At 37.8% G+C, this 26,702-nt stretch overlaps 1 protein-coding gene across 4 annotated transcripts in view; it reads left to right on the forward strand.

The window, feature by feature from the left end:
- Positions 1-26,702, forward strand: part of LOC132825122 (bromodomain-containing protein 8-like) — a 57,842-nt gene that overhangs the window by 23,989 nt on the left and 7,151 nt on the right. For all 4 annotated transcript variants that reach the window (XM_060840120.1, XM_060840119.1, XM_060840117.1 and 1 more), the window contains 10 exons: positions 2,777-3,054; positions 3,773-4,126; positions 7,389-7,581; positions 9,066-9,112; positions 11,824-12,041; positions 13,345-13,437; positions 16,544-16,612; positions 19,419-19,596; positions 21,591-21,695; positions 25,271-25,315. In XM_060840120.1, coding sequence (XP_060696103.1) covers positions 2,777-3,054; positions 3,773-4,126; positions 7,389-7,581; positions 9,066-9,112; positions 11,824-12,041; positions 13,345-13,437; positions 16,544-16,612; positions 19,419-19,596; positions 21,591-21,695; positions 25,271-25,315 — 1,580 coding nt within the window. The remainder of the gene's footprint in view (positions 1-2,776; positions 3,055-3,772; positions 4,127-7,388; positions 7,582-9,065; positions 9,113-11,823; positions 12,042-13,344; positions 13,438-16,543; positions 16,613-19,418; positions 19,597-21,590; positions 21,696-25,270; positions 25,316-26,702) is intronic.

Here is a 26,702-nt window from a genome sequence, read left to right on the forward strand (position 1 = left end):
TTTATGCAGTTTGTATCAGCTTTTGCCATTATAAATTTTCATGTTCTCAGTTTTTGAGAGAGTGGGCTGGTGATAGCCCAATATACCTGTATATCTTAATGGAGTAAAAGTGTATTGCAGTTTTTAAAAACTCTAAAGATTTTAAAAACCGATAGCACTAACTTTCATACAGGCAGTTTGGCACATAAAATACCTATATGCAGACAGCAACTATGTCCCTAGTTGCTGTCTGCTGGTCAGAGTTAAGACTGCAAACAAACTTAAAATAGTTCGGCATCATATTAATTTTAAAAAATTAAAATTGGACACAAGATTGAAAAATTGCATACATGCTATTGATGTAGGTCTTTTGGATGGGAAAATTACAAGACAAACCAAATTTTCACAAAATTTGGTAAAAGATGTCTTTTCACCTCACAGAGGATTGTTAAACTACAAAAGGAATGATCACAAGTACTGAGGGTGTGAATGTATTGTTTAAAACGAAACTGACTAAGTATTTACAAAGAAAAATGGGTTAGGAGGAAAAGGGAGAGAAATGGAAAATAGAACGCAGAGCAACCTCAATTATTCAGCATTCGATTATCAGAATTTTGGATTGTCTGGCAAGATTGCAAGGTCCCAATGTTTGGCTAAACTGTTATTCAGCATTTGATTAACTGAACAAAACACTCCCCGCCCATGTCCTTCAAATAATCGAGGTTCCTCTGTAATTAGTTTTCATTGAAAAGCCTGAGCCAACAACATATAATTATTTGAATGGCTTCATATGTGCTTTATTTTCTGGGAATAAGCACCTGTAGTTTCAATCACTGACTGTCATGGTTGGGGATATTATACTGGAGAGGTTGTGGTGGGGAATATTTAGAAGAATATCCTTCAGGTTGCAGTACTGACAAGGCTGGCTAAGTGATTGTTCACTTTGAAGGTCAGTGTTTTCACTTGATAAATGGAATTCCAATTATACTATTGGTGAAATATTTCCATTGGCAGTGGCTAGATTCAGAGTCATGTGCGTGAAGCGTTTAAAAACAAGCCTCATGCTGTTATGTGCATGGTGTGTGACTCAGGAAAACTAAGAAGGAATAGTTATCAGGATAACTCCTGAAGAAAAATACCCATAGCATATTTTTGTAGGAGAGGCTCGATGACAATCATTCTAATTTTGATCATCTTACCAGTACACTCTCTATAATCACAAGAAAGAGAATCACGTATGAAAGTGTACTGTGTTTTACAAGCCTGCATCAGCACTATTGAGTTTAAAAAGGCTTTAACTTGGATTCATGCACACCAAAATAAATCTGTCAGTAGAGGGACATAAACCATCCCTGTCAAAATGTTTTAAAAGCTAAAGCTTAAAGACCTTTCATAGCTAAAAGATCCCATTCCTCCAGTTTTCAATTTGATTCTATAAAATGGTGTTTTTAGATGCAGCCCAAGATTCTGCCTTTTACTTGAACATGTTGCAAGTAGATTATCTGGGACTCTGATACTTTGGGAATTTCTTAATTAATCGTTGCTTTTTGGGACAATCTTTAACTACTTTAGAGAGAATGTGGATTCGATGCAAGTTCACCTTCAGCAATTGAATTACTGTTTGCACTAATAGTTGCCTTTGATATTCAGTGACTGTGATACTAATTTTAAATAACCTTATAACTGAGACACAGTAATATTAGCATGTTGAAGATTCAACATGCATGCCACTAAGGATAATTTGTACAGTTCTCAGAGCAGTTGTTCCCTCATCCCAGTTGATCTTCATAGAGGATATTGGTTGAACACGAAGCATCTCCCTGAAGGAAATGAGGAAGATTTGGGTGGGAGGGCTGTCCTGATATGTTGAGGTGACAATGCCAGAGACTTGTGAGTAGGTCTTCAGAGTGTTTTCCCAACTGGAGAACAATGTGAACTGTACAGAACATCAAAAAGAATTCAGCAAAATAACTTGGGAGAGAAACGAGCTGCAGTATTTTTTTAGGTAATACTGTACTGAATCAAAATAAACCACTGAATGACCCTGACTCTCTGTTTTTTAGCTTATTTTTGGGGAAACTTGAATTTTAAATGTGCTTTAATTTGTTTCTGATGATATATTTGTTATGAGGTAAATATTCTTCTTTCTTTAATACCTTCTGAATCTCCTGGGAGGATCTTGGATAAAATTGTATACTTTCCACTTTGCAAGTAAATTGCAAGCCAGTATTGTTTCATACAGAACAGTGGGCCAGTGCAGCTAAGTGGTTTGGCCAGGCAACCAGGGATTCATCTGAATAGATATTGAGATTTATTAACTCTGAAACAAATTATTTATTCATTAAGGTAGAAGGAAGAAGTAGGGTATTATATCTCGAGTGTTTGGTGTTGTGCAGGAATAATGGTACTGATGCAAGCCTTCCCCGCTTGCATTATATGCAGAACCTTTTTATCAGAGAACATCTTAATTCTTCTCTCCAATTATCTGCCCCAATATTTCTGCCACTTTGAGTATAAGGGAATTATGTATTTTTAGTTTTCACATTAATTTGTTAGGAGCCCATTCTTGACAACAACCAGAGTAAACTGGTTTAAGTATCTCAAGAGATTTGTATTTCAAAGTGGCATTGTATTCTGTTAGATGCTTCCAGTAGGAGTACTCCATAAAATATTTGAAAAATCTAATTGCATCATTAAATGTATCATGACATGTCCTTTGTACAGGATTTCTGGTTGGAAATACAGAAGATGTATTCATTTTTAGAGGATCATTTTTTTTGATGTTTTATTTTTGCAGTTGAAGAAACCACCATTTGTGTTCAGGTAGAGAGCTGTGAGGAGCAGCCGTCACTATCAGTTTCTGGAGATCTGGCTGGCTTCTCTGTGTTAATTGACTCTGGCGAAAGCAAGTGTCTGCCAGGTGGCAGTTTGCAGATTGCAAGACCAAGAGAGGGCATTGCAGATCAGCATCGATCAAAGCAGCTTGAAGACACCGAAGATACTAGGGTCTCTGATTATACAGATGTACTGAACTTGGGAAATCAGGCAGATATCCTAGCAATCATTGAAGAGAAGGTAAACAATTTTTTCCTTCCAAAACAAGTTTTTTGTTCCCTTCTATTTGGCCCTTCCTTATTCCATATGCCATTGCTTTTAAATAGGGTTTCCCAAAGTATGAGTCACTGGCTGTTATGGAGCTCCAACTGAGTGCTCACTGCTGTGAGGCTCCTTTAAATCCTGGTACCTTTTTTAATATTAGTCATAGCCCACCTTTGAAGCCTGAGTCCTGTCGTGTAAGACCTTATGAAAAGGCGGTGCTGCTTAAAGAGCTGCATTCTAAACAGCAGGTCCCCTAATTCCCCTCACATCGCAGCTCTGGGTACATAACAATTTTCAAAACTGAAAAGTGAGGGCGCAATGTGGAACAAGTTCTGTGAGTTCTGTTTTAGAGATTAGGCAGCTGTTCCAATTTGTTGCTTTACTTTTGCTGTCTTTGAGCTGACTGCTGCACATCTGTCTGTTATGGAATTGACTCATTGTCCAAGATCAAGAAATCCACATTCTACTGTGGTATGGGGAATTTTTCAAAATCAGAAGTCTGTTGCGCAACAAGTTTCTGTGGGGTATCAGATGTCCTGGCTTTCAGCAGTGCATATTTTGTTGCATTAAATAATATATGCTTCTCACCTGAAGACTAAGAATACTGGGGAGAACAATAGAGGGACAGCTGGTGGTAACCTGGGATTTGGAGAGTCTGAAACAAAAAGCTGATCAGTAATCTATTGCTTTATAGGTGGAGGAAGCAGCAGAACTGATAAATCTTCCCCCTGATGATATTGGAGAGCAGCTAGCTGCCACTGAAGGAAATGCTGTCTCCCTGTTTCGAGCAGAACAGACAATAAAGGAGGAAGCTGAAGAGGTCCAGCAGCAGACTCATAAATCTGAGCACCGATCCAGTGATGAATCTCAAATGTTGGCTGGTTTGGGAACTGAGGAAAAACTGACTTTCAAAGCAATTAAGCAAGAGTTGCCAGAAAAAGTGAAGGTAGAGCAAGAACAGGAAGAAGAGTCAAATTCAGGTCATGCACAACATATACTGAGTGTTGGAAAAACAACAAGTTCCCCAGATGGTGGACTGCATACAGAGGTAAGAAAGTAGGACAGAAATTACAAGAGTTCAAGCATGTAAACAGCATGATTTTCACATTGCGTTAAGTATTGGAGTCACACCCACGCATGTTTGCATTTGTAACAGTGGCTTGCTTAATCTTGTTTTTTTAAATCTTAAAGGAACTTCAAAGAGGCTGAAATATATTGCCCTGGTTCAGTCCTTAATCTGAAATGCTGTTGATAAAGTCGTGTAGTTTTGAACGACTCCTCAAAATTTATTTAAAATAAAATACTTGCTTATTTTTTCTTGGTCTTTTTATTCCCTGTATCAACATATTAATTGTGTGGAAGTTGTATTGTTCTCAGGAATTAGCAATGTTAATTATATATAGCTGAAGGATACTAATAATGGTTAATGGACTTAATGAAATTAGATATGGTAGAGTCAGGAGGTAAATTTGTAACGTGAGCTGTTGTGGTGCAGTGATAGTGTTTCTGCAGCTGGGAAAGTCCAGGTTTAAGTCCCACCTGGCAGAGAGTGTGTCATAACAAGATGATTGGTTAAAAAAGCCAATGGCATGCTTTCCTTTATTAGCTGAGGCATAAAACACCAGAGTAAAAAGGTTATGCTGAAATTTTATAAGACACTAGTTAGGCGGCAACTATAATCCGATATGCAGTTATGGGTCACCACGTTATAGGAAGGACTGCATTGAAGAGAGTATAGAGGAGAATTATCCGGATTCCTCCTGGGTTGTAGCATCTGAGATATGGGAATAAAATGGATAGGTGAGGGTAATTTTCCTTGAAGTAGCAAAGATTGATAGTGGATCTGATGATAGTGATATATAAGATTACGAAGAGTATAGGTCTGGTGGGTAGGAAGGCATTTTTTCCATTTGTGGATGAGTCAGTAATAAGGGACATAAAGTAAAGGTAAGTAGAAGGACAAGAGACGAGTTGAGAATTTCTTTCACTGAGTGGTGTGAGACTGAAACGCTGCCTGAAAGAGTGATCAAGTCAGAATTTCTTAGAACACATTTTTCAATTTTTGAATGAAATCAAATATGTAAATTCATTTACGTTTTCATTTGTTACTTGAGCAGTGATGTCTTGCATTCCTTTTAACCTATATTGCTAATTTGGAGGAGAGATTTCCAGCCTTGCTTGGAAGTGGGAATATGGGTAAATTAAGTTGTTGTTATCCAAAACACCAGGCAAAAGTATGATGATACTTCAAAAACTGTACCCTGACTGGGACTATTTTAATTACAAACCTGTCCTCAGTAAAGATAGTAGGGAGGAAAAATATCACCGCTCCTGGATGAAAAGAAGAGAATGTTATTTTAATATAAAGAATGAGAACAGTTTGTTGCATTTATAAAATTACTACATGTTGGATGTGTTTCAATATGGATATAAGGGCAATTGAGGATTTCAGTGCCATTTCTTTTTAAGTATCTGAATCTAGTCTTATTTTTGCTTTGCTTCTGATGTTCTGGGCATACTTAGATATTAAGTAACTTTTAGTGTGTTTCTCATTCTATTACATAATCTTTCACTATTAAGAATTTCTTTTAAGCCTTTTAGAAAGACCACTGATTTTGAGAAAGAGTAAGTATCAGTTCTGCAGCTCAGCTCACCAGGTTGTCGATTTGCTCACTGAGCTGGTGGATCTTAGAAGACTGGAGGTTGGCAAACATGGTGCTACTGTTTAAGAAGGGCGGTAAAGACAAGCCAGGGAACTATAGACTGGTGAACCTGACCTCGGTGGTGGGCAAGTTGTTGGAGGGAATCCTGAGGGACAGGGTGTACATGTATTTGGAAAGGCAAGGACTGATTTGGGATAGCCAACATGGCTTTGTGCGTGAGAAATCATGTCTCACAAACTTGATTGCGTTTTTTGAAGAAGTAACAAAGAAGATTGATGAGGGCAGAGCAGTAACTGTGATCTATATGGACTTCAGTAAGGCGTTAACAAGGTTCCCCATGGGAGACTGGTTAGCATGGTTAGATCTCATGGAATACAGGGAGAACTAGCCATTTGAGTACAGAACTGACTCAAAGATAGAAGACAGAGGGTGGTGGTGGAGGGTTGTTGTTTAGACTGGAGGCCTGTGACCAGTGGACTGTCACAAGGATTATGCTGGGCCCTCTACCTTTTGTCATTTACATAAATGATTTGGATGCGAGCATAAGAGGTACAGTTAGTAAGTTTACAGATGACACCAAAATTGGAGGTGTAGTGGACAGCGAAGAGGGTAACCTCAGATTACAGCAGAATCTGGACCAGATGAGCCAATGGGCTGAGAAGTGTCAGATGGAGTTTAATTCAGATAAATGCGAGGTGCTGCATTTTGGGAAAGCAAATCTTAGCAGGACTTATACACCTTAATGGTAAGGTCCTAGGGAGTGTTGCTGAACAAAGAGACCTTGGAGTGCAGGTTCGTAACTCCTTGAAAGTGGAGTCACAGGTAGATAGGATAGTGAAGAAGGCGTTTTGTATTCTTTCCTTTATTGCTCAAAGTATTGAGTACTGGAGTTGGGAGGTCATGTTGCGGCTGTACAGTACATTGGTTAGGCCATTGTTGGAATATTGCATGCAGTTCTGGTCTCCTTCCTATCAGAAAGATGTTGTGAAACTTGAAAGGGTTCAGAAAAGATTTACAAGGATGTTGCCAGGGTTGGAGGATCTGAGCTATAGGGAGAGGCTAAGCAGGCTGGGGCTGTTTTCCGTGGACTGTCGGAGGCTGAGGGGTGACCTTAAAGAGGTTTACAAAATCATGAGGGGCATGGATAGGATAAATAAACAAAGTCTTTTCCTTGGGGTCGGTGAATCCACAACTAGAGAGCATAGGTTTAGGGTGAGAGGGGAAAGATATGAAAGAGACCGAAGGGGCAACTGTTTCAGGCAGAAGGTGGTACATGTATGGAATGAGCTGCCAGAGGAAGTGGTGGAGGCTGGTACACTTGCAACATTTAAAAGGCATTTGGATGGGTATATGAACAGGAAGGGTTTGGAGGGATATGGACTGGATGCTGGCAGGTGGGACTAGATTGGGTTGGGATATCTGGTCTGCATGGACGGGTTGGACTGAAGGGTCTGTTTCTATGCTGTACATCTCTATGACTCTATGACTCTCATGATTCGTCACCATGCTAGGTAACCTCATCAGTGAGCCTCCGATGAAATGTTGATGTCTTGTCCTGCTTGCGAACTCACTTTTTAGAAATACATACTGTGAAACAGGTACAGTGCTCTTGTTTTGTCCTGTAAGTGTCTGTTCTGTCCTTTTCAGACACTTGGATTGGAGCATTGTTTACCTCGGAGCATCATGCGAAGTAAAAGCACATCTGAGGAGCCGTCACATCCATCGCCCTGGAGCACTGCACGCAGCAAAAGTACTTCAGAGGAAATTGGACAACTTTCTCCCAGGATCACTATTCAGAACAAAAGTGGCTCTGATGATGTGGGGCAGTCTGAAATTATAGGTGAGTGGACTGGAAAGGAGACCTATTTGTACTGAAGGTGGCTAGTGAAATATCAATCAGCCAGCAATGCCTATTTCCCATGAATGAATTAAAAGAAAGTCTTTCATTCAGCCATTTCATTCGTTTCACTGTAGCTTATGCCACTCATTCAGCATTCAATAGAATTGGTTACCATTGGTTTCTTTCTTCTGTGGAAAGACATCTGGCCTTTTTTTTGATCATTTATTGCTGGCAAGACTATCATTAATTGTCTATCATTTATTGCCCTTGAGAAGATTATAGCTTATTTCAATTGCCTTTTGATGGTGGTGAAATTAGGGACCAATCTTGTGAATATTTTCAGATGCTAACCAATGTCCTCCATTTCAGTGTCATTGTAATCTTGGCAAACTATCCTCACTTTGTCAAAGCACTTTTCAAGCAATTTGATAAATCTGCTTTCGTGGATATATATTCTATTAATTTTAGTTGTTTCTTATGAGAGAATTTTTACAGAAACATTTTTAAAATGAGGTGGGAAAAGAGCAATACCACCAGACACGCATTTTCCTTGTCTCTCATCAACATTCCATAGGGACTATTCCTGGGGATGTTCTGGTCCTCTCCTGTCTTCTCCCAGCACCTCCCCACACCCCTATGGTACCTTCCTATGCAATTGCAGAATATATTTGCCTATTCCTCCCTCCTGACTATGCAAGGCCCCAGCCACATCTTTCAGGTGAAGAAGTGATTTACTTGCACTTCATTCAATCTAGTCTACTGTATTCACTGCTCACAATGTGGTCTCCTGTATGTTGGAGAGATGCAATGCAGATGGGGTGACCACTTTGCTGAACACCACACCTTGTCAAATTGACCCTGAACTTTCAGTTGTCTACCACTTCCACACACCACACTGGTCAGCATTTCTGTCCACAGGCCTGCTACAGTACTCCAGGAAGCCAATGCAAGATGGAGGAGTAGCACCTCATTTTCTGCCTATCTGCTTTCAGAACTCAACATCTGAAAACAATTTCAAAACGTGAACGCTCTCCTCTATGCTTACTGCCATTCCCCACACTCCTAGATTCTGTCTTCTATGTGTTGCTCCTATACAGCCAATCATTTGCACTTCATGCTACCACTTTACCTACCACTTTTCTCTTGGCTTATCATAAGCAATCTCTGTCTCGTGTTCTCTTGCTCGCTTGCTTGCGCTGTCTCCCACAGCCCCATCTCTATATAATCCCACCACCGACTCATCAACATAAATAATTCCCAAAGACTCACTGACCTCAACATTAACTCTGTTTTTCTCATATCACATGTTGCCAGACCTCAGTTTCTCCAGCATTTTATTTTAGGCATAGTCACACCACTTTGTCTTTTTATTGACCGAGATGGTGATGGAATATGCTCAGAAAGTATATTTATGTATGCCATAAATTAATAATAATTTAATAATTGCATTAAAGTTAATACTAGAATTTTTTTGAAACTTTCAGAATCCACAAAGGAAGAGAGTGGAGTAGTTGTAAAGGGTCAAATCAAGGTATTGTACCTCTGAGCTTGTATCATCCCACTTTGGACTTTGAATGAGTAATGAGTTTTTCTTTTGTAAGTAAAGCAAGATTTGTACCTGCTGTGATATCGAGTCTAGCTTCACCAAATCATCTTAACAGTATTGTTAAACTTAAGTGCCATTTCCCTTATACTTGAACTAGGCTGTCTTTGTTATCCATGTGTCATGTACCATCCAGTTTCACGTATTAACAAATTGTTATTTGTTTATTTTAAAGGCAAGCTTATTACCATCTGAATAATATGAATAGTTAAAGTTGAGAAAGAGACAATAACAATTTAGTATGAATGCCCAATGTTCTGCATTTTAAGGATCCCTGTCTCAGATATAAAAGGAGGGTATAATGTGGAGAATTTGTCTTAAATTGAGTGATTATAGTGATGCATTGTCATGAATCATTTTTATTAATCATGTGTGAATCAAAAAAAGACACGTTGTAAAACATTTTTATCTTGTGCTTATGAAGGTAGTTCACAAAAAGCACCAAAATAAGGGGTGAAATAGCATTTATTCTGTATGAAAGAGTACAACTTGGTTGGCAAGTGGCCTCCAATTGTCGAGGCAGTTAACACTCAAGTATCATGGCAAAATCTCTACCAGAGTTACACAGCCACAGTTACTGATACAAGATATTTTTATTCCAAAATTATTTAATTAACTCAATTAAAATTCTTCTTTGATGAGATTTGAAATTGTGTCCCTGGATTAGTAATCTAGGCTTTTGTTACTAATTGTACTTTCCACAAATGCCAGATATCTCAACGTGTTTAAAGCAAATCCAGCACACTTAATTTGCATTGCAGTTATTGTTGTAATGGAGGAAATTTAGCAGCTAGTTTATGCTTTGGAAATCTCTACAAACAGCAGCGTGATAATCAGCAATACATTTTTTAAAAATCTTTATTTTCTTCTGATTATGAGATAAATATTAGCTTGTAAACCTTGGAGAGCTCTCCTGTTTATTTGCACTGGTGCCATAGGCACTAGTTGAAACTCCAGGCAGCTGGGGCTTTGTATAGATGTTGCTTCTGAAAGCTGATATCTCTGGCTGTGCAGCACACCTCCGGTGCTGGAGTGTCAACCTTGAGATTTGCACCTGAGCCACGGGCCGGGAGCTGAGCACAATATCTTGAGCCATGACTGACATTAACATAGTCTTAACATAAAGTGGGGCCCACCACCTCAAGGGGGTTGCAGGCTGAAATTTGGAGGTTCCATAAGCTGACCAATTTACAACAGCTGTGTTCCCACACTGACAGGATGAAGCTCTCAGCCCTCTTTTCTACCTTCTTGGTTTTCATTCAGAGTTTGAAACAATTTTCAAGCCTCAATTTGGATTCTCTGGGGGAAATAGTTTGAAAAATGCTGCTTTATGTATACTGTACCCATAAAGGTGCTGCATTATGGAACAAAACAACTGCGACTTTGCTTTTGAGAATTCTTGATGTTAAATGTATTATCCAAGAAAAGTGATTAGCAGAAATTAACCACTTGCTGCTTCATCAGGTGGTTATGGAGTAGTGAGTGTCAGTCAATTGTTTAGCTGTTGTGTATTCCATAGTAACCACTTCAAAGATACTATCTCCAGAAACCAAGAAGCCAGTTGTTTTGTCCACTAACATACACAGTAACGATCATTCATTGTTTTTCAGTTCCAGTAGACTAGCAGTTTTTAATCTGCCCTATTATCTGGTCATAGGAAATAATGGTGTTTGACATTTAGTTGCTACCAAATGCAACTTCACTGATATCAGCGAGATTACTGTTGATTTTGTTTTCTCCTTTTCTACCTTCCTGCACTGTCTGTCATATTAACTTGAATATACTCAAAGACGTAGAATCCACAGCACTGTTGAGTAGAGAATTCCAGAGGTTCACAATATCTGGAGTGAAGACATTTCTCCACCTTTCAATAGATTCCCTAAACATTTTTTGGGGGTGGAAATCTTCCACTTACATAATTGTTATAACATAAGGGCCTGTTCTGCGCTGTATTGTCCTATGTTCTATATTCTATTATATTAGTGGACAACTAATCCAGAAATCCAGACTAATGTTCTGGAGGCATAGTTTCGAATTTCTCCATTACAAAAGTAAATCTGTCATTGTTATCCAATCTAGCCTACATGGGACTCTGGGCTGGGCAATTAGGGATGAACAATAAATGCTGGCCCAGCCAGCAATGCCCACGTACCATCAATGAATAATAAAAAAAGCATCCAATGATAGAATAATGTTATCTGGAAAAGAGCTGATTTCCATTGTAATATTCAATATATTTCTTCAGAGTCATTAAGTTCAAAGTATACATTGTAACTCGGAAATTACTGATGGAAACATCAGTATTTGAGAACTTAATGTGTTAGAATGGCGTTCTATTTTTGCCAAGCATTTAGCCCATTTAAAACAGATTTGTATTTAGTAGTATACACAAGCTTGTCGCACACATGCATTTCATTAATATTGGTAACAGTTTCCAGATTAATGTCTACCTTGAAATCAAAGCTGTAAACAAGACTGAACATCTAGAGTTTAGGTTGTCAGGTAGAGACAAAAATATATATGTCAAAGTTTATGAAGTCAACACATTGTGATAATGGTAATGCATTGTATTAGAAGGTAAGAAATTACACTAGCAAATATGTAAATTGCATAATAATGGATGTGTATGTGGTTTACAGCTGCAAGAGATGCTTGTTCCAAAAGAGGAGGATGGAGCCAGTGAAGCTGCTAGTATGGATGAGGCCAGGGAAGAGGAACCGAATGAGATCTATATGTCAGAAACCGATAATGAGCCACCTGTCAGTGAAAGTGATGATGGCTTCAGTATTCATAATGCACATTTGCAGTCTTCAGTCCTTGCTGATTCAATACCCAGCAGCCCTGCTTCCTCACAATTGTAAGTTTGTAAGCTGTTCCAAACCTTAGTGGAGGGAACCATATGATATTCAACTCACTCAGAGTAGTCATATCAGTATATGCTTGGCCTTGCACCAAACAACTTTTGCATCAATCCATCTCACCATATTTCATCAGTGCACAATTTTAATCAATGCCCAAATATGGCATAAGTTTAATTTGAAGGCAGAATTCACGACCTACATGTCATATTTAATCCAGAGATGACGTTCTACCTCAAAATGCAAATGTCTCAAAAATTGCCTATTCCTATCTGTAACATTGTTCAACATCAGTTTCAGCATGTCAGCTGCTGAAATCCTCATTCATACATTCACTACCTCTAGACTTGATCATTATACTGGATTCCTAGCTGGTCTCCACATTTTAACCCTTGTAAAAATGAGATTATCCAAAACTCTGCTATCCATATCTTAATCTGCACCAAAGTCTCTTAGATCTATCACCTTTATTCTCACTGATCTGCATTGACTTCTGCCAATCAACATCTTGATTTTAAAGTTTTCATCTTTGTTTTCAAATCTCTCCAAAAGCTTGCTGTAATCTCCTCCAGTTCCACACTCTGCATAACTACATTTCTCTAATTATGGCTTCCATATCAGTTTACACTCCCAATACTAGTAGCTGTGTTTTCACTTGCTTAGACCCAAGCTGTAAAATACCTATCCTATATGTAGCTCTACCTTCCCTTCTTCCTTTAACTAACTTCTTAAAACTTACTTCTTTGAGTAAGCTTTTGGTTATCTGACCTCCTTTCGTGACTCTGTGTCATATTTTGTTTTATAATGCTTCTGTCAAGCACCTGAGGACATAAACAGTTCTACGTAAATGTGTAATTGTAAAATACCTGATTGTTTTCCGGTTCGTTGCCTGGTTTTATAGAAACAGCTACCTTTTATCCATTTCTTTCACTTTGCTTGGATTATTAAGAGCATGATATATTAGAAAAGGTAACTTGCACATGAAGCCTTGTTGGAAAACACATGTTTTGGTCAGAACCAAAGTTACTTGCAATTTAATAGCAAGTTTACATTTTACATTTAATAGCAAATTTTACATTTATGGTGTTATTTAAAATAAACCAAATCTTTTTACTTCAGCAACTTCTTGGTTGCATTTTAATAACAGGGCTACTTCAGAAAAATAAGAACTGGTTCAGATAAAAGTAAAAGATAAAACTGAGTAGAGATGATAAAATGTTTCTGTAAAGGTGCAGATAGATTGTATGATACATTTAATATCTGCAACTTTTTTTAGACTTCGTTTCCCCTTCTTTTCTGTAGTTCCGTTTGTAGTGAAGATCAGGAAGCTATTCAAGCTCAGAAAATCTGGAAAAAAGCTATTATGCTGGTGTGGAGAGCAGCTGCCAATCACAGGTTAGTGCCAATCTTTGTCTTTTTGGAAGAGTGTCATCCAGTGAATTTGCCATTTTTCAGTTTGGCCATCTGCTGTTAATTGAGATGCTACTTGAAAACCACCTCAAGGTCATTGTTCACTTTGTACTCCAATCTTTTCAGCAACTCTACTCAAATACTGTTGTCCATCATCCTCAAAAGATAATTATGGATTAAACAGACAGATACAATCTTGGGTTGCATCTGCTTTGTTAGGTTCAAATTCAGGCTGCATCTTCTCTCTCATTGGCACTTCTTTACAGAAGCACTCCGATAAATAAGTTTTCCTGAATAAATATTTTAACATTTTCACTTTACCTTTTCTTCAATAATCTGTACAATAGCTCTAAGGTTTTGCTGAAAAAATGTTGCACATAGCAAAAATGATATTCCAGAGAAATTGTCCAAATATAGGATCTCTGTTCTTGCAGCCCTGGGTAAAATATCAAACCTGTATCCAGGTTTTCAAGAAGTGCTATAATTCAGTCATACAGCACAGAAACAGTCCCTTTGGCCCAACCATATTTCCAAATTAAGCTAGTCCTACTTGGCCCATATCCCTCTAAACCTTTCCTTTACATGTACCTATCCAAATATCTTTTAAATGTTATAACTGTACCTCCATCTACTACTTCCTCTGGCAGTTCATTCCACATAAGAAAACCATTTGTGTGAAAAAGTTGCCTTTCAGGTCCCTTTTAAATCTTTCTGCTCTCACCTTAAAAATAAGCCCCCTAGTTTTGAATTTCTTTACCCTAGGGAAAAGGCCTTTCACCTTATCTGTGCCCGTCAAGATTTTGTCAACCTCTAAGGTCACCCTTGAACCTCCTATCCTCCAGAGTAAAAGGTCCCAGCCCGTCTGCATAACTCAAACCTTCCATTCCTGGTAACATCCTTGTAAGTCTTTTCTGAACCTTCTCCAATAGCAGGGTGTCCAGAACTCTACGCAGCACTTCTAAGTGGCCTCACCAACATCCTGTAGAACCTTAAACATGATGTCACAACTGTTATATTCAGTGGTCTGAGCAATGAAGGCAAGCATGCTAACCAGATCTTTCTCCACCCTGTCTATCTGACATGCAAATTTCAAAGGACTATGTACCCGAGACCCTATGTCTTTGTTTAATAGCATTACCCTGAGCCCTATCTTGTTTGTTTTACCAAAATGCAATACCTCACATTTGTGCAAATTAAACATTATCTGCCACTCCTCAACCCATTGGCCCAGTTGATCAAGATCCCATTGTAATCTTGGATAACCACCTTCACTGTTGCCTATACCACCAATGTTGGTGTCATCCACAAACTTACTAACAATGCCTCCCAAAATTCTCCTCATCATCAAGTAAAAGGGCTCTTGAAGGTATGAGAAAAAAAGTCAACTTATTTGACTAAATTTAATCATGTGAAATACTGTATTTGTTTAAATCCTTCTTTTGGATGTTTAGAAGAGACAGTGCATTGTGATAATGTTACTAGACTTGTAATTCAGAGGCACAGCCCAATGTTCTGGGGACATGGATTCAAATTTCATTGCAACACTGATAACATTTGAATTCAATGATAGATCTGGGTTATAATGCTAATCATGGTAACAGCATGACATCTGTCATCGATAATAAAACCCCATCTGGTTGACTAACATCCTTTAGAGAAAGCAATCTGCCACAGTTACCTGGACCAGCCCTACCTGTGACCCCATGCCTACAACTCTGTGGTTGACTCTGAGCTATTCTCTGAAATGGCCAAAGAAGCCACTCAGTTTAAAGGCAGTTAGGGATGGGGACCAAATATTGACCTGTCAGCAATGTCCAGATCCTATGAAAGAACAAATTTTGAAAATGAGAAATGTCAGTTACTGAGTGAAATCTGAATGAATATATTATCTTAAACATAATTTGTGTATTTTAGTTGATTTTTTTAAAATGTCAGAATAAGAGCTAGAGGAGGCCATTCGACCCCTTCAACCTGTTTCAGCAGTTGATACAATCATGGCTAATCTAATTGTACCTTTACTATTCTGTCTACCCCTGCAACTTTTCACTGTCTTGTCAATCCAAATCTATACAGCTGATGCTTAAAAATAATAGATGACCCTGTATACACGGCTGTCGGAGGAAGAGAATTCCATAGAATAATGGCCTTAATAAAAGAATTGTTTCTGTTTTTATTCTCCACCTAAAAGAACAAGTTTACGTTTTCCCTCATTATACTTCATCTGTATTTTTGTCCATTCACCACACCTGTCTGTATTTCTTTCACATGTCCTGCCCTATCTTTGCGTGATCAGAAAATTTAGCAACCATACATATTGTTCTTTCATCTAAGTCACTGATATGAATTGTAAATACATGAGGCAGTGGCACTGTTCTCTGTGGCATTCCACTCATTACATCTTGCTTCCCCAAGAATGACTCATTTATGCTGACTCTTTGTTTCCTGTTTGTTAACCAATCCTCTTTCCAAGCTGGTGTGTTGTCCTGTACACCATGAGCTTTTATTTTCCCACAGTAATGTTTGACATTGCATCTTTTGAGAAGCTTTCTTGAAACTAGATGTATGGGATTCCATTTTTCCACATTACTTGTTACTTCCTTACAGAACTCCAAGTTTTTAAAATACTGTTTACCTTTAATAACACAATGAACCTGGTTATTTCTATAAGTCCTTAGCTATTTCCAGCTACATGTTTTGGTTTTTCACTTTCGGTTCCTCATTTCATTTGTTCTGATCAACTATTTTACTTTGAACAGCCAAGTGTCACATTGACAGTGAAATAACTGGAGTTAGGTGTGGTTGATTCATTATAATGTAATTTCCTAAGTGATTTTGTTTAACGCCAGTATGGACTGTTGTTTTGCTCTTTATATATTTCTGGTGGATAGTGCTTTTCTTTGCTTGTAGTTTACACTTGTAATCTAAACTCTTCAGTTATTGTACATTACAATATTGAGCCATTTACTATGATTTTGGTGTTGATTTTCAGCTCGTTGTGCATTTCATGACGTGTGGACATGCAGAACATGGAACAATATTCGTTTCTTGCAACATTTTCTGTCTCTGTTTCTAAAATGTGTTCTCTTTACAGATATGCTAATGTATTCCTTCAGCCAGTGACAGATGATATTGCCCCAGGATATCATAGCATTGTACACAGGTCAGATTCTTAATTGTTTTGCAGGTTTTGAAGAGGATATTTTGCAAACAGAATCTCCTATAAAATGTGTAGAGTTGTTTAGTTCACTCCAAAGTTGTCTGTGCTGTTCTGAAGAATAGTTTTGTTCAGAGTTTATATTAAAGGTGGTAAAGATTTGAATGAGTTGCAAAATGCAAATTCATCTAGACATTGGAAATAGCTACAGTATGCCACTTTGCCTCTCTACTATTCAAATAATCTTTCACCTCAACGCCATTTCCCCACACCATTCCCATCTCCCTTGATTATCTTTAATAGTTGGACATCTATCCATCACAATCTTGTGTAGACTCAATGATTGAGTCTCCACACCTTTCTGGGATAAAGAATTTCAAAGATTTAAACTTAACTTCTCTTGAAAGCCTTAATTTGTGCATGGAAGCACCAGTAATGCAAAAACAGTTGAATTACCCTGAGTTATTTGTGGCATGTTTATGGTTGATGGAATAATTCTTTATTGCTGTTGCTCTTTTTTAGGTAATGGTAGTACTGATTTTATTCCTTTTCAAGATGTTTACACAAAGTCATGTATACTTATACTATTGATTTTGTAAAAGGGATGGTGATGTCAATGTTATCAACTAAAAAGTTAGGTCGTGATGAAAAAAACCCCTAAAATTGATGTCATACTAATGAATTTTATATAAAATTATTTTACTTGTGTAAGCATTTTAACGTTCACTCTGAATTATTTATCAAGGTTCCATAAAGATTAATGGTTTAGTCATAGCTATTAATTTCTTTGCAAAAATGTACACCTGGCCATTTAACCTTCAAGTGCAAAGTAATTGCATGTTACTGAGCCATCAGGAAAATACGCACATGTATGTACTTATTTACATAAACGCCCTTAGTGTTAATAAGATTTTCATTGAAAATGGACCAGTATCCAAGAATGCATAGTCCTAAAGTTGTGCATCATATTGGACTACCAGAATGCAGTACTTCTGAGCCATTTGCACAGCTCTTCATTTCTGAGTTTCCAGTTGGAGATTTGTTGCTGCAGAGAAGTGCTGACTGGAAGTTTCGCATTTGCAGCTGTGAGAACAAGTGAAATACTATGGGATCTTTACAAATTCTATTTTTGGTGCAAAGGTGTGCATGCATGGCATAGATTAATGTTTCCTTTTCACTCTGAGATGCTTTTTCTCCCTAGTCGACGTGTTCAGAGATGTTATTGCACATCTGTAATGCAGGTGGTAGGAACACTATCAGTGTACGAGAACCCTACTTTTCATTCTGAAAAAATATCATGCTAACATCAATTGTTATGGTTGTAACTGAAAACTTAAACACAAGGAACAATAAGTGGAATATAAATAGAATTAGTTTTTGTGTTTGTTTGAGCTCAGGAATTTAGAAATAACTGAACATGGTCACTTAATATTTGGACAAGGACTGCTATTCCATGTGTTTTGTTTTAAGTATATCTCTAGTTGTATGAATTTTTGGTTGAAGAATTTGCTGATGCTGCAGGGTTAATATATATCCTTTTGTGTGACACTTGGCCTGTCTGATTGGATGAAGGTTGTCTCTCACTGACCTGAAGGGTCCAATATGAAATTAGCACTGAAAGTGTGTTGCTGGAAAAGCGCAGCAGGTCAGGCAGCATCCAAGGAACAGGAGATTCGAAGTTTCGGGCATAAGCCCTTCCAATATGAAATTACCCTTTTCTAGCCTCAATCCAATCCCACGTGCGACCCAGTTGAAAGTACAAAACTTCCATAATACAACGTACAATTGGAATAAGTTTTTAGTGCAGTAAAATATCAATGCTTTGTGTATTTCCCACATTTTCTTAAGTGGTGTGTTTTTTTTTGAAACATTTGCATCCCTTTTACTTTGATGAGTTTGAAATTTTATTTACACAATCATTTCTGTTTGATTTAAATATTTTCCAATCAACCTGTATCGAGATGTTTTTAGACAAGGTGGGACTTGAACAGAGGGCGTGTGATGGTTCGTTGGTTAGTACTGCTGTCTCAGGTTCGATCCCAGCCTCAGGTATCTGTCTGTGTGGTGTTTGCATATTCTCCCCGTGTCTGCATGGGTTTCCTCCCACAGTCGAAAGATGTGCAAGTTAGATGGATTAGCCATTCTAAATTGTTCATAGTGTCCAGGGATGTGTGGGCAAAATGGATTAGCTATGTTAAAGGCACGGTTACAGTAATAGGGTAAAGTGCTGGGTCTGGGTGGGATGCTTTTTGGAAGATTGTTGCAGACTTAATGGGCTTAACGCTTCTTTCTGCACTGTAGTGATTCTGTGATGTCAGTGGGTTTGATTCTTAACCCTGTTGAGCTAACAGCTCAGAAAATATCAAAGTTCTCTGCACTAAATTGGTTTATTTGCAGTGTTGAAGCGGTTTTTACTATGCAGAGACCACAGGAACCATGTCAAGGAAAGATAAGGGTGATTTTAGCCAGATGCTGTATCATAGCAGATCATAGTGATAAGAATTTGTAGAAAATTCAGAATTATGTATGCACAGTGAGATTTTGTTGCAGTTTTATCACAGTGTAAAGAATGATTATTAGAACAATACAGTGCAGAACAGACCCTTCGGCACATGATGTTGCACCGACCTGTGAACTGTTCTCAGCTCCTCCCCTTACACTATCCCAAAATCATCCATGTGCTTATCTAAGGATTGTTTAAATCTCCATAATGTGGCTGAGAAACATCACCAAGAAATTATTCCTTGGGAAAGTGATAATGATAGAGAAGAAGACTGATTCTACTGATGACTGCTTCGTGTTATTTTTTCAGACCGATGGATTTATCTACAATAAAGAAAAATATTGAGACTGGTTTAATCCGCACAACAGCAGAGTTTCAGCGAGACATAATGCTTATGTTCCAGAATGCAGTAATGTATAATAGCTCTGACCATGATGTGTATCACATGGCATTAGAAATGCAAAGAGATGTCTTGGAGCAAATTCAGGTAAACCACGTCTAAATGGTCATATGTAATTACATTTAAATAGAGACTGGACTAACTCGCACACAATTTTTTTAAAAATCCTTTGTTTCAAATATGTCAATTGACTAACCTTAATTAGGGCCAAGTGTTAATATTGTCATTCCTAATCTTAACTTTCTCTGATAGTAACTTTATAATTCATAGTTTTTACAATTGAGGGGCGGCATGCAAGTTCAGTGGTTCGCAGTGCTCCCTGGGACCCGGGTTCAGTTCCAGCCTTGGTGATTGTCTATGTGGAGTTTACACATTCTCACCATGTCTGCATTGTTTTCTTCCCACAGTCCAGGTTAGGTGGATTGGCCATGTTAAATTGACTATAGTGCCCAGAGATGTGTAGGCTAGGTGGATTAGCTGTAGGAAATGTAGGGTTACAAGGATGGAGTGGGTCTGCTTGGGATGTTCTTTGGAGGGTTGGCCTGCATCCGCAGTGTTGAGATTCTGTGATTTGTGCTCAGTGCAATGAAGTAATGCAATGGCTGTAAAACGTATATTTGTTTTTAGTGATGGATCTGAGCTTATTTAAATGTGGTCTCAACTATATATTATGGACTCTTCCTACAATCTGTAGGTCAAATGTTTTTGTGATCTAACTGCAACTAGTGATCAACATCTCAGCAATTAGACAGATGGGACTCATTAGAAAGTAAAAAAATGAATTGTGGATATCATTGTTGGCTGTGTTATCTCAATGCTCATTCATATGGCTTAAAATTTTTGTGTGTTTGCTGTAAATACGTGAGAGGCAAAAGTGAGCAAGCATTTTTTGACACTAGAGTGTCAAAGGTGTCTGATAAATATTTAAGTAAAAATGTGTGTTTGTCATATATGTATCTGTATAATGCAAGTGTATGTAAGATAAATTTGCATGAAAATTAGTGCATGTAGCTAAAATTATATCACCGCATCAGTAATTTCTATTTGACAACACTGATCCATACACCTCAGCACTCTGTTCACTGTTTTATTTCACCACATGTAATGTCAAATGTAACTCCCATGTTTCCTTTGAACCCTCCTCTGTTAATTTAATTGTCACCCCATCCACCACATAAGCACTAGTCATAGATTGCAAAAGAAACCGTTAAGCCCATCAAGTCTGTGTCGACACTAAAGACTTTCCAGCACTCAGCCCGTAGCCTTGAATGTTATGACATTTCAAGTACTCCTTTGTGTACTTTTTAAAGGTTGTGATATTTCCCATCTCTATTGCACTCCCAGACAATGTATTCTAGGTTTCCCACCACCCTCTGGGTGAAAGCAATTTTCCTGAAATCCCCTCTAAATCCTCAGTGTGTAATACTTATGAGGTGCATTGCAGAAATTCACTCAGGCATCTTTGATAGCACCTTGCCAATCCAAGATCTCTACCACTGAGAAGTAGATGCAGGAGAACATGGCCGCCTGCATCTTGCTCACCAAGCCATAAACCTAGTTGCCTTGGAATTATATTGTCATTCTTCACCATTACTGCGTCAAAACCTTGGAATTCCCTTACTAACTGCACAGTGGATGTCTCTACATAACATAAACTGCAGCACTTCTAAAATTCGTCACCACCACCTTCCTTGCAGTTATGGTTGGAGAATAAATACTGTTCCAGCCAGCGATACTCAAATCCCACGCATGAATAGATTCCAAATGTTTGCATCCATAAAGTTAGGTTTTGGCCATAATACCTCACTTGTTGTCTATATTACTTAGCCAATTTCAGCTAATCCTCTAATCTAATTATTTCGCCAGGCAATTATTCAGATGGAAAATCTTTGTAAATAAGTTCCTAAATAATCCTTGATTGTGATTTAGGTAGCAAGAGTAGGAGAGGCAAGAACACTAAAAATCCCTTGCCTTCCTTTGGTGGAGGAAACTTATTTTAAATGATTGGAATTTTGTTCGATATTGAACCCGTTCTGGTTTAGAATGGTCCCCTAATATGTTTTTTTCTCTACCACTCTTAGCAATTCCTAGCCACACAGTTAATAATGCAAACGTCCGAGTCCGGAATCAGTGCTAAGAGCTTGCGTGGGCGTGACTCAACTCGAAAGCAGGATTCTGCAGAGAAGGTCAGTGTATATCTGCAGCACAAATGGAGAGTCAGAACCATGATTGATTAGTTTACTCTTTAACAGTTAAATCTATTTGTTTAAAAATGGCTCTTACATGACAGATATTGCATTTGAACTTTCATTAAGAAATCCTGGACTAAATCAGAAGCTATATATCATCTTGTCAAGATAACATTGGTTCAAAATTAAACTTGATCTTACTTTTTACTTTCCTTTTGTATATGGAGGAGAAATTGAATATAATTTATTGCTCCAGGGAAGTACTTTACAATTATCCGACATTGTTTTGACTTATGGAGTATTGTGTTTGTCATTTCCTGTCAGAAAACAGTTCCTAACATAAGTAACAATTTGTTAACACGTATGGCATTCTGATGTAGCACTGGGAATAAATTTACACAGATTTTTATTGGCTGATTTTAATGGGCAGTTTTCCAGCAACCATAAGTACAAATTGACCTAATCACTTCTGTTATTTTTAAGAGCCATAATCAAAAAAAAATAGCAGTAGCATTTTTGGTGAAAGTTTAATAACTCTGCTTTGTTCAGAGTAGATCTCATAATGATAGTGTTACAGACTCCTTTATCCGGTACTCAGACACGCTGCAATCGTAAAGGCACCTTCCTATTGCACATGGCAGTTCTCCCACAACAAGAGAGTCTGGAATTTAAAAGGGAAAGTCACAATTGTAACTTCTTGAAAACTTTATCAAGGCTAAGTGACTGATTTATCAGGAGAGTAGATTTCTTCATTCTGGGATCAGATTGTCTGATCATGCCTCTCTCCCTTGCCTTTTTTTCAAATGGTTCTGGCCGCTCACATTTAACGTTCATCTTGTGTTACCAACACGTTTTCTCCCACTATGACTATTTCTGTGCAACCTGTGGATTCATGTTACCGGCACCCCTCACTCACTGAAACTAAAAGAAAAATTGAGAAACTCAGCAAATCTAACAACTGTGGAGAGGAAACAGAGTTAATATTTTGAGTCCAGTGACCCTTCTTCAGAATACCGCACATTCATTGGGGAGACTACTGTATTACTGACATTTTTATTTAATATTAAGATTTGAATGTAACTACATGAGCCTGATTTCAAAAGTACCCCAAACTCTTGTTAATATCGTCCATGCTGTTATTTATATATAACAAAGTACTTGTGATATAATTTTAAAATTACATTTTATGTGCAAGTTGGATATAAAAATTGTTGGCTGGTAATGATGAATTTGTTGTAGGATTCTCCGAATAACAAGAATTGAGACATAATTATAGAGTCAATTATAGAATTGAGCTCATAATTGAGCCTCTTTATAGGAAGGATGTGGAAGCTTTAGAGAGGGTGCAGAGGAGATTTTCCAAGATGCTGCCTGAACTGGAGGTCAAGTCTTGTGCAGAAAGGTTGAGCGAGCTAGGGCTTTTCTCATTGGAGCAGAGGAGGATGACAGGTGACTTGATTGAAGTGTACAAGATGATGAGAGGCATAGTTAGAGTGGATAGCCAGAGACTATTTCCAAGGGCGGAAATGGCTGTCACGAAGCAGCATAATTTTAAGGTGATTGGAGGAAGTTTTAGGGGAGATATCAGAGGTAGGTTCTTTACTCAGAGTGGTGGGTGCGTGAATTGAACTGCCAGCCGTGGTGTTAGAGTCAGATACATTAGGAACATTAAGCGAGTTGTGGGTAAGCACATGGATGATAGTAAAATGTAGGGTATGTAGGTTAGTTTGATCTTAGAGTGGGATAAAAGGTTGGTAAAACGTCAAGGACTGAAGCGCCTGTACTGTGCTGAACTGTCCTATGAAAGGAGAAGGGAACTTAAAGTAATTTTTTGGGCTAGTATAAATTCATCCTTTTTCCTGCCCACCAAGAGAATATGTATCAAGGCATTAACTTAAACACATCAGAAAGTTCCTAAGTTGTGCCTTTGGTCCAATTGTTTTCAAGCTATGCCACTAAGGTTACATTGAAGTATGACAGTTGGTGAAGTAAGAGTAGGGCTGGAGTGGATGAAAAATGGGCCTTTTTGTGATCACCTGTAGATGATTATGTTGAAAGTAGACTTGTAGATGTGTGATTAAAATAGTGTCATTTCAGCTGTGATGAACCCAATGTTGAAATGCTTACTCTGACTCATTGCCCAGGCTGAGGCAACTCAAGTTTTGTCACCTGGCTCATATGCTGTTTATGTGATGAGATTTATATTAGGGCATAATCCAACAGTAATATTGAGACAAACTACTTTTAGGGGAGAGTGGTAAGACTTTCTGGCAAAAGAAATCAGAATAATTTAAATGAAAGTATAAACTGGAAAAAAACAGTTGGATGTTATAAACTAGAAGTAATTAATATTGTTAATTTTTTTTAGATTTTGTAAGGTGTCAGAGGAAGAAATGGTGACAAACATAAAATCTAGTCACCAAAACTGAAAAGATACTGAAAGAAACTAATTTCTTTTGGGAGTCCTTTACATTTCCTGTCAACCACAGTTCAATAAATATTTTACACTGCTTCCAATTTAAACTATTACCACAGTAAAGTACAAACAGTGCGTCATCCATGCTTCAATTTTGAGTGATCTCTTTCAGGGATGATGTTGAGAGTATAGTAAGTTTGCCTTTTGACTTCACATAGTATTTACATTATTACCGGGCGTTCTTCCCAAACTTGCTGATGAAAATTAATCCCTTCATATGAACTGCTTTTGCTGTTGCTTGCTGACTGTTTAGAGAAACATTGTAGTACTTAAAGTGACAGCAAAACAGTTAGCCTTTGGGGGATATCCCTTTAAGGCCACCTTTGAATTCTCAAGTCAAGTTGAAGACAATAACTTGTTCTGGTATTCACAGAATTGACTGTTACTGAAGTTCTGGTAAGTGATAGCATCCATACAAGACATTGCCTACTTTTCTGTGTCATTGTTCAGACAGTTGGAAGTATTGGGTTCTGTCACTGGAGTCACTATAGTGGCCTTGAATATGTATAACATTTTCAGCACAATGAAATTCAAGTTGATTTAATCTCTTGGAATGGGTTTTATATATCCTGTCCAAAGTATGACACATGCTTATATAATACAGCTATTACAAATTTTGTTGTTAAACAGTGCCAGATGTCTAACCAGTGAAAGCATAATAGCAGTTACATTTGCTTGTTCTCTTGACTTAGAGGTATAGGTATTCCCGTTACAACTGACCTATCTGTGTACAGTAATCATAAACATGTCATGTCAGGAGGGAAATTTCAGAATCCTAGCCCAGGAATAAAATCATAGGAGAAGTGCTGTTGTAACATTAATTATATTATCAAGCAAATATAATTGCCTTTCAGTTACATTTATAGAAATAGTGGTTTACCTCCCACTTAACAGTTTACAATTGATTCAAGAATCCCTTAAGTTTGTCCTTTAAATATGGACTTTGATTTGTAACCAAGTGGTAAACCACGACTGCTCGCATACCATTGATTGGAAATCCAGATTGATATCTGAAGAGAGGAGTACAGTTGGTTTGCTTTTGTTTTTATTTCGGTTGACTCTGATTTGGTGTTTTTCTTTGTTTGTCCTTTAACAGGACAGTGTCCCCATGGGTTCTCCCGCCTTCCTTCTATCTCTCTTTGTAAGTATTTAATGCAGATTGTAAATAATAATTTGCTGTAGGAAATATCGGAGTTTAGAAGTGAATGTTCTGCCTGAATGTGAACCCAGACAATTTCATTCAAACTGTGGTAAATGCTGTGGTTTATAGCTGCTTAAAATCTTAATTACTTTTTCTGTGAAAGATTGTTTTGAAGCGATTGTCCCAGTTTCAAGTAATATCTGCTGTTTCATTTTTCTTTAAATATCACATTAAAATATATTTTGACTAATCACCTACACAGCTCCTGTGTGAATGTAGTCAGTGCTAGTTTGTAGCTGATTGTGTCAAATGAGCTGATATCAGTTTGGTGCCATCTGGAGAAAAGTCTTTCAGTTTAGATGTGGAATCAAACAACATAAAGAGAAACTTCAACCAAAGCAGCCTGTACGTGTAAAAGAAAATCTAGGGAATAAGGCATTTGTAATGCTGTGAGCTCAGATTTTCAAGAAACCAGAGAGATGTAAACCAAGAGAAAAAGCTGCTAGATCTTGTGAAGGACAGTTTAAGGTATCTACATGCTCCACTACTAGAATTGTGAGGGATCTAAATGCTCAGCACCCAGCGAATTGGAACATCAGCAAGAAGCCTGTCTTCACTCTGACAGGGCTCTACAACAGGAACAGGTAAGTAATGCTTCATTCACTGTAGGATGCTAGTCAATTTTTTTCTTAAAAGATTTGTATTAAATTCTCTTTTTGCTTGAGGGAACTGTCAGGATTTATTGATATTTAAAAATAATTCAAATAGTATTTTAAACCATGTGCTGTTGCTTAGTCGGAAAGCCTGACTTGCAATGCATCATTCCCAACAAAACAATTCCTTTTCTTGCCTGTGGTGACTGCTAGGTAAAATGGTACCACCCAAGTAGCATTGTCCTTTGTTGTGCTGTGCTGTGACACCTTCTGTATAATGTTGCAAAATATTTCAGTTCATAATTTTGGAAAACAATCTTTGCAGCACAGGTTTAACTTGCATATTGCACTCTCACATAGAATTCCCTGCAGAAAGAAAGGATGGGAAATGGCTAAAAAGATTCTTGTATTGCAAGGTGGTTATTTCCACAATACCACATACATGCTGCAGGTTTTCTTCCTCTGTTGCAACTTCTGCAGGTTTTCATTTTCCTATTTAAACAGGATCAACTTCCCTTTCCACCAAGAAATGCTGGTCTGAAATACTACTACTGAAACTGAATTATGCATTGATCAGTGTGTGGGTTAAGGAAAAGGGTTTTCATGAAATAATAGAGTAGCAACAAAATATGCTGTTAAAGAGTCAAGGCCACCAGCATTGAAATTATCAAAAATCAGGAGGTACAAACTATTATTTAGCTTCTGGCGACACAGCCAGTTCCTGGCCACAGCTT

The sequence above is a fragment of the Hemiscyllium ocellatum genome, chromosome 20 (genome assembly GCF_020745735.1).
Source record: "Hemiscyllium ocellatum isolate sHemOce1 chromosome 20, sHemOce1.pat.X.cur, whole genome shotgun sequence".
NCBI classification, from domain to species: Eukaryota; Metazoa; Chordata; class Chondrichthyes; order Orectolobiformes; family Hemiscylliidae; genus Hemiscyllium; species Hemiscyllium ocellatum.